Genomic DNA, 20270 nt, shown 5'->3' with positions numbered 1-20270 from the left:
CTTTGTAGCAGGTTCGAGCCAGCTGAACCAGCCCACTTACTAGCTTCCATGCTGCAGCACCGCTCGCTCGCTGTTGTGTATTTGTAACCTCGGGGTGGAGTTAGTGTAGTGTTCTAGGAGAACTCATCCACGCATTTATTTCCAGTAGATTAGATTACAGTAACCGCCTACTCACCGGACTCCCTAAAAAAACGATCAGACAACTGCAGCTTATACAGAACGCCGCTGCCAGAGTCCTAACCAGGACAAAGAGGCAGGAACACGTAACTCGCTCAGTGTTCAGGTCATTACACTGGCCCAAAGTTATTTAAATTGTGACAGAGCTTGTAAATATCTATGCTGGTGCGCCACTGATTAAAAAAAACCTAGACATCTGTCAACGGTCAGACATTCATGTGATCTTGGAAACACTGGTGCACTGTGTGCACAACGCACAGAATAAAACGCAGCAGTGCAAAACCTAAATTGCATCAACAATAAACAAAATATACACAAAAAAATAACATTGCTGTTCCCATAAATGACCTTCTCACGTACATTCACAGTGTGAAAATGTATGTCAGTTTTCTGTGCTTGTAAGTTCAGAAGCACTGCACTATTAAAATAGCAATTCGCCAAAGTAACAGAAGTACATACATGCATTTCAAGCTGCACAAGTCATACTTTTCTAGTTGTTACAATACCAAAGACACACTAATGCCCTAAATCAAGCTGCATTTTGCTAAAATAGATCTGTGTGCTGAATGCAGGAAAATTGGGCAAGCCTAAGAATTTGAGACACTTTGGTAAGAGCCAAATTCGGCTGGCAAGAGAGATGGCAGGTCTTGTGGGTTGTTCCTGGTATAAACAAAATAAAATAAATAATTAGGACACAAGTGAAAAACAAAAAACTCAATTTATTTGAAAACATAATACTTTTAAAGCTACAATTTCATTCTAAACAAACTTGTTTCAAAGGTACAAAGACTAGCAGAGGTTTGTCATATATGTTATGCATTCTTGGGGGGAGGGGATATCTTGGCCTAAAAGCAGGGTAATGATGCCCCATTTTTATCATCATTCCGTTCATCATAAACTTCAAAATATAATCATGGCAGGGCTTCTTCCTTCAGTATCCACCCCCACCTGTATCAGAATGAAGCTCTCATCTGGTTGCGGATGTTCTTTACCTCCAGCTCCAGCTGTTGTATCCTGCTGTCTCTCTGCTCCAGCTGTGAGCGCAGTGATTGGATCTCCTCCTGCTGACTGTAGAACACCTGCAGCAGCTGAACACACACACACACACACAAAATAAACATACATGAACTTGTACATCAAGCCTAAATCTGATCTCTGGTGTATCAAGATTATATCTATTAATTTTTTATAGTCTGGAGGGAGATACTTCATTAAATCCATTGTTGTTTTTCAAATCGGATCGGATGTTGTTTTTAAAATCCTTTCATTTTTCCCAAAATGATCAGTTCCAAAATAATCAGTGCGCCTTTTAATGCGGTGCACCTTATGTATGAATTCTAACAGTCAGGTATTAAGGAGCAGTACAGCCTTTCTGCAGAAGTTCACTGAAGAGTTTCAGTGAAATTTCTCAGTGAAAATAGATGTTTATTTATAGTGCACCTTATAATACAGTGTATCTTACAGTCCGTAAAATACGGTAATAGAAGTGCAAGAAGAGCACCAAAGGTGAGTTACTGATTGCCAGAGGTGTCAAGTAATGAAGAACAGATACTTTACTGTGCAGAAACTTCCCAACTACGCCTCTTTAATATATTTACATTGTATTAAATGCATTGATCATTGGTGTGATCTAAGCTTTTGTCTTTAATGGTATTTTTCTCCCTTACATTACTTTTACTTTTATACTTTAAGCAGTTTTGAAAGGAATACTTTTAAACTTACTTGAGTAAAAATCTTGAATTGATACTTCAACTTCTACAGACATATTTTAAACTGTAGTACATACAGGGCTATCTAAAAAAAATAATATCTTTGAAAAGTTACTTTATTTCAGTAATTCAGTTAAAAATGTGAAACTCATATTATATAGATGTATTAAACACAGAATTATCTATTTTAAGCATTTACTTCTTTTATTATTGATGATTATGGCTTACAGCCAATGAAACCCAAAAATCAAGGTATCAGAAAATTAGAATATTAGTATAGGAAAGTCATGTCATCTGCTGGTGTTGATCCACTGTGTTTTATCAAGTCTAAAGTCAGAGCAGTTTTGTTTTCCCACAAAATCTTACAGCACTTCATGCTTCCCTCTGCTGACAACTTTTATGGAGATGCGGATTTCATTTTCCAGCAGGACTTGGCAAACTGCCCACACTGCCAAAAGTATCAATTGGTCTTATATATTATTCTAATTTTCTGAGACATTGATTTTAGGGTTTTTATTGGCTGTAAGCCATAATCATCAACAATAAAAGAAATAAACGCTTAAAATAGATCACTCTGTGTTTAATACATCTATATATGAGTTTCACATTTTGAACTGAATAACTGAAATAAAGTAACTTTTCAAAGATATTCAATTTTTTTGAGATGGCCCTGTATACTTCTATCAGAGTAATAATTGTGAATACTTGTGACACCTTTGCTGATTGCAAGGTAGGTGTGTAAATACAGTGACTTGAGAAGGCAACCAAATCTAAATTACGCTACTCCTGACCTCTAGTGGCCAGGCGAGGAATTGCAGTTGATGAAGGGAGACCTCTAAGGTCTCTGTGGGCTCAGATTCATGTGGAACTTGTTGAGCAGCGTATGTTAAGCTAATTAGTATCTCCTTTATTATTAATAAAAATATAGGGTAATATAGGGTTATCTTTCACTTTAAACTATTTATTTTACATTTATACCATGTGCCATGTCCACAGTGCTGTCTCATTATACTGACTGATTCTTTTAAGTGATTTTCAACTCTAGTTCATTCACTAACCAGGTTTAATATTAAACTTTACCTCCTTCTCAACAGCTGGAGGAGTGAACTCCGCTGACTCGCACCACCAGGTCTCTGTGGGAGTGTGTGTTGGGTGTGTGTTGCTCCACTCGTTTTCCTGTGTTCCGTCCTCGTGCCAGCCGGTCAGGTCAGTGCAGTCGTATTCTGAGCTCTGGCTGAGCCGCAGGAAGGCCTCGTTCGGACCGCTGGGTTTCTGAAGGCTGGTGCTGCTGAACGACCGCTGAAGCTCGTTAACATCCACAGGAGCGGGGTAAGGGTTCTGAACTTTAGTGTTGGGTCTCAGGGACATCAGCACCGGACCTGGAAGTACAGAAATTAATTAAATCATTGTATGACCCTTTCTACACCCTGGTGAAAAAAATATATATACTTAATTGTACTTAAAACATATTGAGAAATGTCTGCTGTAAATACAGGTTCATGTACTTGCTTAAACTATATTAAAAATACATTAATATTATGCTTTCATCAAATATTTGAAAGTAAACTTTGATCATACAAAAAGTACAATATAGTGTTTTTTTAAATAAATAGATTACTATAAAGTACAACTTTATTTCATATTAGTACATAATTCAATATATTTCTAAAATACTCATTTTCAAATATACTTTAGTACATTTTTAGCAAAGTGTGTTAAAACAACTGTTACAGTAGTTCACTTTTCAGAAAGTAAATTAAATTACTACCTTGGTAAAATGTTACTATTAACGGTTAAAATGTATTTCAATGCTCTGTAATTATAATTAGGAAAATATTAATATAAGTAAATTATAGGATATAGTGTTAAACAACATTTAAATGTAAATCAAAAAAGTAAATTTGTTACACACTAAAAATTGTAGTACAGAATAGTAAAATATATATTTTCATACAGAATAAAGTATACTGGAAGTGTGCTACTTACAAAAGACAGGAACAAGAAGCATATTTGTACTCTAATGTAAATATATATTTAACATCAATTCTTAGTGATACATATAGTGATACATTTGTAATACTCATTTAATGTATTATAATTTTACTGTAAGCATATTTAACATTTTGGGTTACATACATGATGTATTTGTTTTTCAAGTTAAGTACACTTAGCACAATTTAAGTAAGACTTTTGTACTATTTTTATATGATTAAAGTATAATAAGTACAACAAAAAGTTGTTCCATTTTAGTACCCTTTAAATATACTGATTAATAATGTGGCTACAAGTACACTTTAGTGCACTATAGCATAATAATGCTTAGTATACTTTATTAATACTTTAATTAATTTTTTGTTTTGGTAGGGCAGATCAGGGGCTACATGTACTAAAGCTGCGTATATACAAAAACATTGCGTATTGTATTGCGTATTGCACATTCAAATGTGCTTTTGCTATGCAAGTTTTAGTACATGAGTACCAAGATGTTTTATTTTTATTTATTTACTTATTTTTTTTTTTTTATCATTTTCTCCCCAATTTACAAGGCCTATTATCCAACCCACTCATTAGGACTCCCCCAACACCAGAAGAGTGAAGACAAGTGACATGTGAAATCAGCCACCGCCTCCTTTTAAACTGCTGCTGATGTAGCATTGTCGAGTAGCATCACAGTGCACTCAGAGAAAAGCGTAGCGACTCGTTTCTTATACATCAGCTCACAGACGCCAAAGGGTTGATCGACATCACCCTTTGAAGTGATGTGGGGAGAAAGCGCCATCTATCCACCCAGAGAAAGCATAGCCAATTGCGCTCTCTCAGGGCTCCGGCAGCTGATAGCAAGCTACATTACCGGGACTGGAACCAGCAATCTCTCGATCAATGTGGCAAAGCCTTTGTCCACTCGGAGCCCCACCCTAGATGTTTTGAGTCCAGTATTTTGTCCTGCTAACCTTTATTGTGACCCTTCAGCCACTCCTGAGCTGTCATGGCCGCCTCGTTTCCAGCCGTCATTGGGTAAATATCCTCCTGGAAGCCGTCAAACTGAAAACATTAAGGGTATAGGGTAAGGGTATAGTCCACTGTGTATACTCACCTTCAAGATTTGTGGATTGTGAGCTTTTAATAATGCTACCATCTAGCATCCACTTGGCAACACCATAGTAACCACCTAGTTACATTATAGCAAATGTAGCGATTTAACACTTTTATTCCAACCAAAGCTCTCAGTGGATAATATTTGGAGTTTGGAGTGTTTTTTTTTTGTCAGGGTTTCTTACCTTCCGTGGCACAGTGAAGGACAGGGGCTCCACCAGGTCCTTCACACACACCATCCTGTAAAACCGGAATATCTCACACTGCTTTGTGCGCAGCCCACGCTTTGGCATCACACCTGCACAGGTACACACACACACTACACAAGTACACACACCTGTACTGGTACACAAACACCTGCTCACCTGTACAAGTACAACCCCATATACTCACCCATGCCTTTCTGAGGCAGCGGAGAACGATATTCTGCCAGAAAGTGAATGTAGGGTTTCTCTGCACTGACCTCATAATATCGAATATTACCATCTCCCTACAGAGAGAAAGAGAGAGAGAGAGAGAGAGAGAGAGAAAAGAAAGAGAGAAAGAAAAAGGGGTAGTTTTTGTCCAAAGTGTTTACAGAAATTCTTAATAAACAAATTGAAAGTTACTTCAGTTTTCATTTTTATATGATTTACACATGCACGTCAAAAAGTGTGTGTGTGTGTGTGTGTGTGTGTGTACTTTGCCAGCCAGGTAGAGCATGTGTGTATCCGGGTCGTAAAATGGAAAAAGTACTCCAGAACCTCCATCCACATCCTCCTCCAAAAGAGGCTCTGATAGATCTTCCTAATAAACACACACACACGTCCCTTTTGTTAGTCCTCATAGGTGCACTAATCACACCACTGTAAAGATATCCACACAGGTGCACATATCCGCACCCCTCGTGAAAAAGTTGTATAGTTTAATATAATAATAATGTACTTGGATTATATGCAAATAATTAAAGTATACCTTTTCTACTCATACTTAAATTTTACATCATCTTACTTAATCTGTATTTCAGTATACGTTGAAAAAGTATACTTTATTGGTCGAATATACTTAGTATTATTTTATATAACTATGCTTTTTTTTTATATAATTATAATTGTACTAAATGTGTCCTATGAGCCTATATTTCTGAAATAAAACTTGTTTTTTGTTACCAGAACATTCATTTTATGTTGCTCAGACTAATTAAAACTGTGCTGATCAATGTTTTGTGTGTTAAAAAATAGACTACTTTAGTACAAGTTTAATAACTTTAACTGCTAATGCTTGCAATTAGATATCTTGCTTTTGTTTTTACCAGTTTATGTACACTATTAAAATTTATGTGATATTAAATATATACTATAATAATAATATAATAATATATAATCACACTTTTAATATGTTTTTAACGTTCATTCGCACAACTCACTCAAACATACTTAAATGGCAGAAATAACATTCAACTAGTACACTCAGTATGAATTTACTGCAAATTTATATCGTTTTAATTACAAACGAGTAGAAATTAAGTACAAAATAAGTGGTTCCAAAATAACATAATTTAAGAACAGACCTATTTCAGCGTTTAAGTATCCTTAAGTATCCTTTTTTCACAAGGGACACCTGCACAGGTGCACATGCACATGCAAAGGCACATACACCTGCACAGGTAGACACCCACCTGCACAGGTAAACACCCACCTGCACAGGTAAACACCCACCTGCACAGGTAGACACCCACCTGCACAGGTAAACACCCACCTGTACAGGTACAAACATCTGCACAGCTGCTTAGGTATCCACACAACTGCACAGGTGCACACATCTGCACACTCACACCTAGAAGGGTACCCATACACCTACACATTAATATTAAGCATTGCTTATTACCAATATCACCAGATCCTTTGTGTGTGTGTGTGTGTTACCGGATCCCACAGTGCGAACTGTCTCTGGTTCCAGCAGGAGTTTCCTGTTGTCAGGAGGAGGTTCAGGTCAGTCAGGAACACAACCTTGCTGGCCTTGTGAGACTGACCTCCAGATTCCTACGCAGAACAAGAAAGTGTGTGAGAGAGAGAGAGAGAGAGAGAGAGAGAGATACATGGAGAGAAAAAGACAAAGAAGGTTGCAGTACATATGTACACACTCACTGACACACACTGTCCATAAGAAAATAAGAAAAGTTCCCCTGTGCTCGATGTAATCTAGCACATCTGGTGGCTGGAGGTCTTATAGAGATCTTCCCAAATACACAAGCTTGCCCACCAGCTTATCAGCTTGCCTTTAGACATTAGAGTTCACATTCATTGGTCCTTACCTGTGTGCTAATTTATAACAACACGCTTTTCCACTTCTGACTGTACCTGAATCCCACTGGATTTCTGTTGTATTTATCAACAGGCTAAAGATTTTCCAGTAGAGGGCATCATTCACTGTTATATACACTTCCTGGACAAAAAGAAAGTCGCCACCTGGATTTAAGTAAGTAAATTATCTGGGGTTGATGCTGCAGTTGGTCAGGTCTAGGTTCAGCAACAGTATGTACTGAAAGAATGAGGCCAGCTGACTACCTGATGTGGTGGGCCCCTGGGGTTAGGGGCGTGACCGCTGTGACCCGGAAGGAGGAAGCACACAGAGAACACAGACACGGAGAGTAAATTATCTCAAAACATACCTTTATTCGGCTCAGAAAATGCCCTCCACCACACCCAAAACAAACTTAAAACATAACTCGGCCCAATGGGGCTCTAGAGTCTGTAGAAAAGTTTCAGTATTGTTTTAAAGGTCCGTGTAGCCTCAGCCCTCAGCTCCCCAGTGAAAGTTCCTCCTCGAGTGAGGGCTGAGGCTCAGATATATGCCGGTTAATCAGTCCTGATGCAGACCAGCTGAGACAGGCATGGCTTTGCGCTTCAGCGTGGGGCGGACCCACAACTCACCTGCCTCCTCATGCCACACTGAATATACTGAATATAGACCAGGTTATTCCATCAATGGATTTGTTCTTCCATGATGGCACAGGCATATTCCATGTCATGATTTATGGTGCTGGAATTGTGAATTTTAGAGTAATGCCATCCTTGGAAAGTTGACCCATGTTTCCTAAACTCTGGAAAAGTTTAACGTGACTCGTAACAATAGTGAGGAACATTAGTTGGTCCTATATAAAAAAAAAATGGCACTTGGAGGTCTACATCAGCTAATCACCTGGTCTACCGACACCACTGTCCTGCAACCACTGGTCAACCTCTGCTTCTCACATCCCAAACCTGTACTGTTAGTCTGTCCTTACAGACCTCTGGTTCTTTTTTCCACTTATGGAACCTGTTATTAATCAAGATTATTAGGATCTAGGAACACGAGCCCAGGCCCCCTCCGTTTTACCTGCAGCAGCTGTCCTGTTCGAGGGTCTATGATTCGGACTCTTCTGTCTTTGCAGGTAGTGGCCAGTCTGCTGCCGTCCTCGTTGAAGCCCAGCGACAGAACCAGGTCAGTGTGTAGATGGATCACACACACGGGAGTCTTTACTACAGATCCTGCACCGTCCAGACACCACACAAACACCTGCAAACAGGAAAGACAAAAAGATAAAAAAAAGTCGCGTCTAAACCGTGTTTTTTACGGTAGCCACGTGCACAGCGCAGCTGGAGGAGCAGAGGCTCACGCTTCTCCTGCAGAGACTGAAAATGTTACAGAAACTTATTTTACAGCTAAATAAACATGATATATCCCGGTCTAATTACCTAATATACACAAGAAAGACTACTGCCTATCTGTACAACAGTGTAACATTTCAGAAATATTTGTCCTATGAAATAAGCTAATCAAATGGTTGTCAAATGATACCACTGAAGTCTCGAAGAACATTGTTAATTTTATTTATTGTGATTTTTTTATACTGTATAATACTGTAAAAGAGTTTGGAGACCTATAAAACATAAATATCATAGGGTTATTATATCGCACCACTAAATTCTTAAAGTCGTCTTTCTCATGTATTCAAGATATATGTTTTTATGTAATATTACTGTAGTATTTTGGAGTAAAAATATATATTCAGTTGTTTATAAAAATAGATTTGATCTGCATTTCCACATCAGATTTCCATTTTCAGCCTGACGTTAATGCATTTGTCCAAACCAAAAACAGTCTAGATTTATCACACTGAACACAAAAAGAACTGAGGTAGAACAAACATACAAATGCATTTATTGCATTTAGTTAATTGATGCTGGTCTTTTGAAAAACTTGATTTTTTTGTGTAAAGTTGTGTAGCTGATGAGTTTTTCAACACTGTTAATGTTGCACATTTTCAAAAAATTATTTCAATAGTTGGTTGTGGTGCCAGTCAAAACAGTGCAAAAATGCTTACAGGTTTCCTAACTGAAGCATCACATGTTTATTAAATAATTATATAATCCACCACATTTTATTGTACATCATTTTTGTAATGTTTTATTTAATGTTTTTTTTATATAAAAGGATTTTTTTAAATGCTGTATAGGCCTACAGTATATATGTATGTATATATTATATTATATTTCTATGTCACATCAGTCACTTCCGTAATCGATGTCATTGCACATTGCACTTTACTCTGTTAATTATTTAATTCTTTATGACCATTAGCAACATCTACTGCACTGCTCCGTTTACAGATAGATCCTTACCTTGTATAGTTAGGTTTTTTTCATAGCCTTATATATTTTCTATTCTTCTGTGTTTTGATTTGTCTGAGTATGTTTCTTATTGTATTGTGTTGTTGCTGCTGGATGCCTACATTTCCTTCGGGATATCTATCTATCTATCTATCTATCCATCCATCCATCCATCCATCCATCCATCCATCTATCTATCTATCCATCTATCTATTGGACAGAACCGAGGTAAGTACATTAGCCTGGAAGTTTCTCAGGATATAAATTAAACTTGTCAAAGAGTAAATGCTTACCAGTGAATGAGCTAGCTTCAAAACTTCCAGATGCATCCCTACCGTTTCACATTACCAACTTAGGTTTCAAATATCTTGGTATTAATGTTACGCATACCTTTAAAGACCTATACACACAGAACTTTGGCCTATTTTTAACCTGGCTCAAATCAGACCTTAATAATTGGAGTGTCTTACATCTAACAATAGCTGGGAGGGTCAATTGCATAAAAATGAATGTCCTACCAAGATTTTTATATTTGTCCCAATGTCTCCCTATTTTTCTGGCCAAATCCTTTTTAAGCAAATAGACAAATTGATTTCTAGATTTATTTGGAATGGGAAGATTCCTCGGATTAAAAAGGCCCTCCTTCAAAGACTTAGACCTACTGGAGGGCTGGCACTACCTAACTTAATGTTTTATCATTGGGCATCAAGTCTCCATAAGATCTCCTGCTGGATTCAGACCCCAGATAAGGATTGGTGTGAGTTGGAGTCGAGATCCTGTAAGGGGTTCTCACTTCGCGCTCTGGTCACATCTAAGCTCCCACTACAGGAAACATACTATACGTCTAACCCGGTGGTTGTGGGTACACTTAGAATTTGGACTCAATTTAGACAGCACTTTAAATTTAGAGAGACCTTACATGTGCAAAGTCCAATTTGTAACAATATTTTTTTTCCTCCAGCTAAACTAGATCACACCTTTAAAACGTGGCAGAGGAAAGGGCTGACAAAATTTGGTGATCTATATATTGACGGGGTTTTTGCAAGTTTTGAGGATCTACGAAGTAACTACAACCTAAGTCGGTCGGATCTGTGGCGCTATTTCCAAGTCCGGCACTTTGCCCAAACCCACAATATGGCGTTCCCCAATCTCCCACTGAGTACTCAAATAGATTACTTGTGAAGGAAAAAAAGGAATTTATTTATATATATATATGTATGTATTATTTTTTTTAATTGTCTGAATGTGTACATTTCTTAGAGGCAACTAATTGGGGTGGGAGGGGGGAAGGGTTTAGTGAAATAATTTTAAGGTGGAACAAAATCCTGTTTATTGTAACTCTGTATTTGAACTGTCTGCCAATAAATAAACATGTTAAAAAAAAAAAAAAAAAAAAAAGTACATTACCCTGGTCATGTAAAACCGTTGCAATTTCTCAACTTAGGTTATCTTAAGGTCCTCAGTAGTTTTTTGGGTCAGTGGTTGATCGTAGTAGTTGATCCTAGTAGTGTTCATGTAAGTTCTTTAAGTCTGTACCTGGTAGTCGTAGGCGGAGCTCAGCAGGATGTCTTTGGCGGTTGGATGCCACTCAATTAGTCCGACTCTGCGACTGTGTCCCAGAAGCTCCTTCCTTGCTGTAATAATGTTTTCCTTTAAACCACTGTTGGGGATGTCCCACACCTTAACCTACAAACAAACCCAAAAAACCCAAAAACATACAAGAGCACCTGTCAAGCATGGTGGAGGAAGTGTCACAGCTTTGGGATTGCATGGCTGCCCTTGTTGATACTGTACCTCTTTAAGAAGTCGAATTACAAATTGATCATGCTCATAATACTTTTGGAGACGACTGTAGATATTGACATATTTCTGTTGGTGCTGTAAATCTAGAGACATATCTAATATTTAATATATCTAAAATATCTATCTATGGATGCAGTTTCTATAGCAACAGTGAAGTGGTTCTAACCGTGCAGTCCTCAGAACAGGAAGCGATGCGATGGTCATTAAAGGGGTCCCACTTTATATCCAGGACTCTGGCCCTGTGCCCACACACTCGGGGGTGATGAGGGTCCACACGCCCAGTCTGCAGCACACACACACACACACACACACACATATATAATGAGACCTGAGCCAGGTATCCCATATACTGCATCACCTGATTACCTGATCCAGGTGTGTTATGGAATATGGGGGAAGGGGGAGAAGGGGGTCTTTGTGTGTACTCACACGCCGAATAGAGATGACGATGAAGGCTCCGCCCCCAGCACACTCAGTGACCACAGCAATGAAGCATGGATTGACGGCACAGCAGTGGTTGTCATGGACAGCGCGTGTGATTGGCAGGCCATCATACCTCTGGTCTTTGCCTGCAGGCTTCCCGTAAACATGCCGGAACTTAGAGCTGCGGTATGGAGGGTGCCAGGACATCTGAATGCACACACACACACACACACACACCCACACACACACAAATATGTGCACATTCATCAGTTCATCAGAAGGAACCTTCCCTTCCGTTTGACGTCCATAGATATTTACATTGCAAATGTAGAGATCTCCAACACTCATACTAAACACACACACACACACACACTCCTATATACAGCTCACACCACTTTCAAATGAGGTGTTTCTTTGATTTTACCAAATTGCAAACCTCTGGAATATAAGCAAGAGGAAGATGGACGATCACAAGCCATCAAACCAAACTGAACTGCTTAAAGTTATCCAAAAGCAGTGTGTAAGACTGGTGGAGGAGAACATGCCAAGATGCATGAAAACTGTGATTAAAAACCAGGGTTATTCCACCAAATATTGATTTCTGAACTCTTAAAACTTTATTAATATGAACTTGTTTTCTTTGCATTATTTGAGGTATTAAGGTTTTGCATCTTTTTTGTTATTTCAGCCATTTCTCATTTTCTGCGAATAAATGCTCTAAATAACAATATTTTTATTTGGAATTTGGGAGAAATGTTTTTCATGGTTTAAATAAAGTAGAAAAATATAAAATAAATATACCAGTTTTCTCCAGTTTCCAAGAGTCTTTTGAAGGTGTAAGAAACAGTACTTTCCGCTCTCTGGCTTCATCTGTAAGTTCTCTAAAAAAAGACTTTTAATAGTTACAGAGGTCTGTGTGTAAATGCTGCAGTAGATAGTAACATCAGTAACACAATCTATTCCAGCACTGTTTTACTACAGACACAGTCTTTGTAAATTGACATTTTTAAAACTCCATTTCCAAAACAATTTCTGTTGTTACTTACCAGCTGTAAGCTATAAACCAATGTATTGTTTGCTGAAAAAAGATTACCCCTTTTTTTAAACAATATATGATTGTTTCAGGATTTCAGAATATTTTTTCCCAATAGTAAAATGACTTTTTTAGGGTTTTTTTTTTGTTTAAAGTTTTGAACTATGGATTTTGTATCATTTAAGGTTATTGACTGGTCCTGAAGATCTTAAATGGCAAAAATAAATTTAAAAATAGGGGTGTTCTAAAACTTTTGACGGGTAGTGTATATACATATATAGATGTGCAATATTGGCTCATGAAATATTGAGTCAGTCTTCTGCAGTTAATCATTCATGAGAAGGAGTCGAATCTCATTACAATACAAGACCTTACACAACTGAACATCTGACATTTAACCTGAACACACACACACACACACACACACTACTGTTACATCACTGTGGCCTAAAGCCACATTTATTTTTAAAAAACTGTATTTACCCTAATGACCTTCCCCACCAGATTAGTATAAACTATAGAGAAGTGTGTGTATGTGTGTATGAACTTTTGTATTACATTACCTTATTCCACTATCACACTCATTCACTCTCTCTCTTTCTCTCCCTCTCTCTCTCTTTCTCTTTTACTCGGTCACTGGTTTTCTCCAGTGGTATAATGTTTCTGGTCTTTATACCAGGTTACCAACTTTTACCTGAGAGTGTGTGTGTGTCAAAATAAAGCTTATAAATTAATTTGTATTTAATTAAGTGAAATAAGTATTTGATCCTCTGCCAACTAGCAAGAATTCTGACCCCACAGACCACTTATCTGCCCATGAGGTTGGAATGGCCTACAAAATCATCAGCAAGAATAATACCACTATTTGTGCGATCATTTAAAAATGGAATAAAAACAAGCCCATCAATCTCCCTCTATTTGGAGCTCCATGCAAGATCTCACCTCATAAGATAAGGATGATTCTGAGGTAGATTGGAGGAGCTTGTTAATGATCTCAAGGTAGCTGGAAGCATAGTCGTCAAAAAAAAAAAAAACATTAGTAATCCATGTTGCTGTAATGGATTGGGATCCTGCAAGTGCCTCTGCTAAATAAACCTGAATTATTCAAAGAAGATTTGGGAGAATGTAATGTGGTCACTTGAGACCAAAATTGAGCTCTTTTGCATCAAGCTGACTTGTCTTTTTTGAGGCAGGGAAATGCTGGATTTGAACCCAAGAACACATTCCCTACTGTCAAGTACGGAGGTGGAGGCATCCTACTTTGGATCTATTTCTCTGCTAAGGGTAAAGTAAGACTTCACTTCATTGAAGCGCTGATGAACAGGGCCGTGTACCATAGAATCTGAATGAGAACCTCCTGGGCTTAGTTTGGACTAGGATGGGTCTTCCAGCATGACAATGACCCAAACATAAGAAGAAATTGGGATCCTAGAGTGGCCTTAATCTAAAGTGGCAGCTCAAACTTCGAGTTGTCAAGTGACATCTTTAAAACCTGAAGAAGTTGGAGATTTTCGTTAAAGAGGAGTGAGACAAAACCCCTTCTGTGATAGGTGCAAACCTGGTGACAAACTCTAAGAAACTTCAGTGCCTTATTAATTACAAATTAATGTATATCCTTTATTTACTGTTTCTGTTCTTGATTCTTTGTTGCTATTTTGTCTTATGAAATTAGAAGGGAATCAAATAATTAATTTCCCCACTGCAAATAGTTACATATACCTTCGTTTGCACTGTACCTGCATAGTTATTTATGCGAACCTATGTTCACCTGCTTATACTTACAAGAACATGAGTAAAGGTGTAAATCTGTGCACCTGCATGAGCTCCTGCCTACACTTACTGTTAAACCTGTGTACAAATCTATACCTGTATGGATCTGACTATACAAATGTGCACCTGTGTAAAGGTGTAAAACTGCGTACCTGTGTGTGAATATCTGTGTATACTTACTGTGACCAGCGACTACCTGTGACTGTACATCTTTCAGTACAAACACCACACATTCAAATCACATGTAGCTACTGGTCATAGAGCTACTTTCACTTACTGTGTGTGTGTGTGTGTGTGCCTTACCTTAAAATGGTCAGACATGCTCCAGGTTTACGACAGGTGTGGTCAGCATCTGCAAGTGAGTTACTTGTGCCTGAAACAGGAGACTGTAGTGTGCATGTGTGTGTGTGTGCATCTAGCAGCAGGTGTGGTCCACTTTAGCATTCATGAATAAGTCATGATGACTGTTTCCAGTGCGAAAATTACAATATAAAGGTGTGTGTATGTTTGGAAGAAAAATGCATCATCTAAATATGATTGTCCAACTCACTAAGTGGCCACTTTATCAGAAACACCTACCTTGTGCTTTCACTCACTGGCCACTTTATTAGAAACCCCTACATTGTATTTTCACTCTCTGGCCACTTTATTAGAAACACCTACCTTGTGCTTTCACTCAATGGCCACTTTATTAGAAACACCTACCTTGTGCTTTCACTCAATGGCCACTTTATTAGAAACACCTACCTTGTGTTTTCACTCACTGGCCACTTTATTAGAAACACCTACCTTGTGCTTTCACTCACTGGCCACTTTATTAGAAACCCCTACATTGTATTTTCACTCTCTGGCCACTTTATTAGAAACACCTACCTTGTGCTTTCACTCAATGGCCACTTTATTAGAAACACCTACCTTGTGCTTTCACTCAATGGCCACTTTATTAGAAACACCTACCTTGTGTTTTCACTCACTGGCCACTTTATTAGAAACACCTACCTTGTGCTTTCACTCAATGGCCACTTTATTAGAAACACCTACCTTGTGCTTTCACTCACTGGCCACTTTATTAGAAACACCTACCTTGTGCTTTCACTCACTGGCCACTTTATTAGAAACACCTACCTTGTGCTTTCACTCACTGGCCACTTTATTAGAAACACCTACCTTGTGCTTTCACTCACTGGCCACTTTATTAGAAACACCTACCTTGTGCTTTCACTTACTGGCCACTTTATTAGAAACATCTACCTTGTGCTTTCACTCACTGGCCACTTTATTAGAAACACCTACCTTGTGCTTTCACTTACTGGCCACTTTATTAGAAACATCTACCTTGTGCTTTCACTCACTGGCCACTTTATTAGAAACACCTACCTTGTGCTTTCACTCACTGGCCACTTTATTAGAAACACCTACCTTGTGCTTTCACTCACTGGCCACTTTATTAGAAAACCCTTGTGCTTTCACTCACTGGCCACTTTATTAGAAAACCCTACCTTGCGCTTTCACTCACTGGCCACTTTATTAGAAACACCTACCTTGTGCTTTCACTCACTGGCCACTTTATTAGAAACATCTACCTTGTGCTTTCACTCACTGGCCACTTTATTAGAAACACCTACCTTGTGCTTTCACTCACTGGCCACTTTATTAGAAACACCTACCTTGTGCTTTCACTCACTGGCCACTTTATTAGAAAACCCTACCTTGCGCTTTTACAATCTGGTCACTTTATTAGAAACACCTACCTTGTGCTTTCACTCACTGGCCACTTTATTAGAAACACCTACCTTGTGCTTTCACTCACTGGCCACTTTATTAGAAACACCTACCTTGTGCTTTCACTCACTGGCCACTTTATTAGAAAACCCTACCTTGCGCTTTTACAATCTGGTCACTTTATTAGAAACACCTACCTTGTGCTTTCATTCACTGGTCATTTTATTAGAAACACATTACCTTGTGCTTTCACTATTTAGGCCACTTTATTAGAAACACCTACCTCGTCCTTTCACTCACTGGCCACTTTATTGCAAACATTAAGACTGATTTTTATAAAGTAAAGGTTGTGAGTCGTGTTACCAGTATGTATTTTATTAATATTAACACATTCGTACCAAACAGACTTTTATTTTGAACACATCTGTCCTTATCTGCTCTTAGCAAGCTGCCAACGTTGAATCACTGAGGGGTTTAATGTGCGGCACAGTGTGCAGGTAAACAGAGGAGAGCAGAGCACAATCTAACATTAACATAACACATATTCTGTTTTTTTTGTTACGGGAATAGTGTGTGAAACTACCTGCACCATGTGTGGAAGTTGTACTTTAGCCTGCTGAACCTCACTGTGAGATGTTGATCTGTGTTTAAAGGATGCTCTATTACACCACCAAGCAGGAGATTCAGATAATATAGCAGTGAATATAGGAAAGCACCCTTCTAAAATTTACATTAGAATCCTTCTAAGCCAGATTAAAATAAACCACAGCGAGTGTGTGTTGTGTGTGTGTGTGTTTGTGTATGAATATATTTGTATTATATTTCTTTATTCTAATAAGCCAGTGCTGTAAAGGATTAGATCTATGTTTGCTTGCTCATTCGCTTAGTTTCCACACAGACACGACTCTCTCTCTCATTTGGTTACGGGTTTCCTGCGTATATGTAATGTTTCCAGTCTTTATAACAGGCAACACACTTTTTTTTTTTTTTTACAGTTATTTAGTACCACTATGTGTGTGTAAACCTACCATTTGTTTTCGCACTACAAGGCGCACCAGTTTAATAAATACAGTATCAATATACGTCTATTTTCTGGTCAATTTTCATATGTAAGGCACTCTGGAATATAAGGCGCATTTTGCAACACTATAAGAAACAGGGTTGTTAAAATGTTTTCCTTCTAATTGAGCCGGATGTTAATCTACACAGATTTCTCTCCTGAAAACTCTTTATTTGTGTGAGTTAAGTGCTTCCGTTTATTTACAGTAAGCTTACATTTCTAGATTTCCACTAGGGCTGGGTGCAGCAGCATTAGCATTTGCAGTTAACCGCTAGCTGTGGTTAGAGCTAGTAAATGCCTCCTGACAGCGCTACACTGAGCAACCCTGAGTGTTCTGGTAAGCTAGGGCGATATTAGCTAGCACTTCGTCCCACGTAGCTTGCTTTAACACATTAAACGCACAGGCTACAGGCCGATAATTTTCACCTGTGAATGTAAAAGTAAGAGCTAATGCTAATGCTGCTCCAGCAGTGCTACCCAGGGTAAGCAGCAGGCTACAGGCCAATAATACTCACCTTTGAACAGTGGATAGCAGCTAATGCTAATGCTGCTCCAGCAGTGCTACCTAGGGTAAGCAGCAGGCTACAGGCTGATAATACTCACCTCTGAACAGCGAAAGAGCTAGCACTTAGCACGCTTAGCAGGTAATGCTAACACTGCTCCAGCCTCAGTGCTGGAGAAACTTCACTAAAACTCCTGTATAATGCTGATGCTGTACTTCATCAGAGTTGCTTTTCAGCTCCTTACAACCGGACTGGTAAAATTCGTACATATAACGCATCAGAAAAGGCGCACCGGCAACTTTTGGGAAAATTAAAGGATTTTAAGTGCACCTTATAGTGTAAAAAATACGATACCTCCACCATGTGCTGAAGTTTTACTTTAATCAAGCTATCACTAAATTGTTATGTAGAGATAATAACTAAGTGAATATTATAGGAGCTAGCCCTGTCATGATAATTACATTAGCAATTTATCATACAACATTCAGGCATGAACCCAATAATTGCTGCTGACCTAAATATTAGCAATTTTTAAGTGAAAAGAGCCCACTAACCTGAATGAGCCACTATGTTTACTTTGTTTCTAAACAGTCATTAATTCATTTTTTATACTCTTTTGTACACTTTTTTTGTTTCAGTTCCAATGTCTGAATCTGAATTTCCCTTTAAAAGGATGTGACTGCATTGTTATAATTTATTATAATGATTATATATATTATGTAAAAAGTCTTAAAATCACAATAATATTGTTTATCACTATTTTCAGGGACAATATATAGTACCAGTCAAAAGTTTGGACACACCTGTTTTTTTCTTCATTATATTAATATTAAAGTCATCCAAACTATGAAGAAAAACATAAGGAATTCTTTAGAAAACATATATATGGTTTAGATTTTAGATTTTGTAAAGTAGCACCTCTTGCTTGGATGACAGCTTTGCACATCTTGGCTGAATTTAGTCAGCCAGCTTTATGAGGTAGAGTCACCTGGAATTTCTATTGAGAGCATCAGTTGTAAAGTTGTGAAGAGGTAAAGTTGATATACAGTGAATAGCTCTATTTGAATAATTTTCTAGTTTATAATAAGGCAAGAACTACTTAACTAACTAAAAAACTAAGAAATATCAAGAACTTTAAAAGTATCTACAAGTGCAGTCACAAAGATCATAAAAATGTTATGATGAAACTGGCTTACATCAGCATTTCCCTAGGAAAGGAAGAGCAAGAGGTACCTCTGTTGCTCAGGAAAAGTTCATCAGAGTTACCAGCCTTAGAAACCACAAGTTAACAGCGCCCCAGAAAAGATCCACCTAAATGCTTCACATATTTGTATTTTGGTTTGTTTAAAACTCTTAAGTTACTACATGAGTGTTTCGTCATAATCGGTACTTCAGTATTTATTTAAATGTATTAAAAAAATTATAAAAGCATTGAATGAGAAGTTAAGTCCAAATGTTTGACTGGTACTGTATATCATCCAATATATCATGACAAGCCTAAAAGAAGCGGTTTCTGGTGTTACTATAACACCCTTACTATAAAAACACACAGTTTTATGGAATATAATTTGTCTTCAGGAGGAATCTGTGTCACAACAGGAAAACCTGTTTTTTTACATTTTGAGCTTTGTTAGATTGAGCCCTGCTCTCCTCTACTCACATTTCCACCTGCACACCTCCACACACACACACACACACACACGTATACACACACACACGTATACACACACACACACACTGCTGTGAGCTCTGAAAGTGTTCACAGGCCTCTGTAGATAATTCCATTCAAGCTGTCAGTCCTGAGTTCAGTTTCTGATTGGATGATCTGTCCAGTTGGGTCACTGTCTTTTGGTGCTGTCTGAACCGTAAACGTCCCGGTCAGCACCATTCCAGGTCCAGTGGTTTGGTGGCTTTGAGTCTGACCGTCCAATCAGAGTTCAGGAGTTCAGTTCATCAGCCTCCAGCTCGTCAGTGATCATCAGGGAGATCTGAGTGAATGAAGGCCGCTCTTCTGGTCTCTTAGCAACCAAAATATAAAAACAACAGTTAAGCCCCACCCATTTAACATGCAGCAGTTTAATCCCAAGATTTAATCTAGAGCAAGTTGAATATGCAACTGTTACGCCCCACCCATTCAGTCTGCAGCAGTTTAGCCCCACCCATTCAGTCTGTCGTTTTTTTAGGCTCCGGCAGCTGAGGGCAAGCTATTTACAGAACTACAGCCCCATGTATTTGGGTTTATTCTAATGTTAGATAGAGTTTAATACACCTAAAGACATTCACTTACATTACATTTATTGGAGTGTATTCTAATGTTATATAGAGTTTATATTACAGATAAACACA

General features: G+C 38.2%; 2 protein-coding genes and 1 long non-coding RNA gene across 5 annotated transcripts in view; 1 reads left to right on the top strand and 2 right to left on the bottom strand.

Annotated features, from left to right (window-relative positions):
* Positions 1 to 876: 876 nt before the first annotated feature.
* On the bottom strand, positions 877 to 12547 carry coro2ab (coronin 2Ab). The gene is made up of 11 exons (XM_022677489.2): positions 11843 to 12547; positions 11580 to 11696; positions 11147 to 11296; positions 8337 to 8516; positions 6884 to 7000; positions 5661 to 5765; positions 5373 to 5469; positions 5165 to 5277; positions 4838 to 4928; positions 2967 to 3265; positions 877 to 1265 (listed from the first exon to the last, which is right to left on the bottom strand). The coding sequence occupies exons 1-11, from the start codon at positions 12182 to 12184 to the stop codon at positions 1131 to 1133; spliced, it is 1746 nt and encodes a 581-aa protein (XP_022533210.2). The 5' UTR covers positions 12185 to 12547; the 3' UTR covers positions 877 to 1130.
* Positions 3127 to 8481, top strand: LOC111194131 (uncharacterized). Of its 3 annotated transcripts, none has more exons than XR_007423938.1 (5): positions 3127 to 3215; positions 5155 to 5285; positions 6921 to 7085; positions 7356 to 7436; positions 8392 to 8481. It is a non-coding gene; the product is annotated as an uncharacterized LOC111194131 (long non-coding RNA). The 3 variants fall into 3 exon arrangements; XR_007423937.1 differs by having other exon boundaries at positions 6918 to 7085; XR_007423939.1 differs by having other exon boundaries at positions 6896 to 7085.
* A 4173-nt stretch (positions 12548 to 16720) lies between the features above and the next one.
* The window catches only part of tec (tec protein tyrosine kinase), a 39020-nt gene continuing 35470 nt past the window's right edge, over positions 16721 to 20270 (bottom strand). Inside the window, exon 18 of the mRNA XM_022677484.2 lies at positions 16721 to 19942. Coding sequence (XP_022533205.1) covers positions 19862 to 19942 — 81 coding nt within the window. The 3' untranslated portion in view covers positions 16721 to 19861. The remainder of the gene's footprint in view (positions 19943 to 20270) is intronic.

The sequence above is a fragment of the Astyanax mexicanus genome, chromosome 13 (assembly GCF_023375975.1).
Source record: "Astyanax mexicanus isolate ESR-SI-001 chromosome 13, AstMex3_surface, whole genome shotgun sequence".
In the NCBI taxonomy this organism is placed as follows: Eukaryota; Metazoa; Chordata; class Actinopteri; order Characiformes; family Acestrorhamphidae; genus Astyanax; species Astyanax mexicanus.
The sequence above is the reverse complement of the archived record's forward strand: the minus strand, read 5'-3'. Positions and strand labels throughout refer to the sequence as shown.

Bases quoted from the DNA above. Each gene is read 5' to 3' on its own strand.
- coro2ab (XM_022677489.2), bottom strand. From the start codon at position 12,184: ATGAGTGTTGGAGATCTCTACATTTGCAATGTAAATATCTATGGACGT. The intron at 3,266-4,837 runs GTTAGCAGGACA...CTGTACTTCCAG, and splicing joins GCTGAAGGGTCACAATAAAG to GTCCGGTGCTGATGTCCCTG. The intron at 1,266-2,966 runs GTAAAGTTTAAT...GTGTGTGTTCAG, and splicing joins CTCCAGCTGTTGAGAAGGAG to CTGCTGCAGGTGTTCTACAG.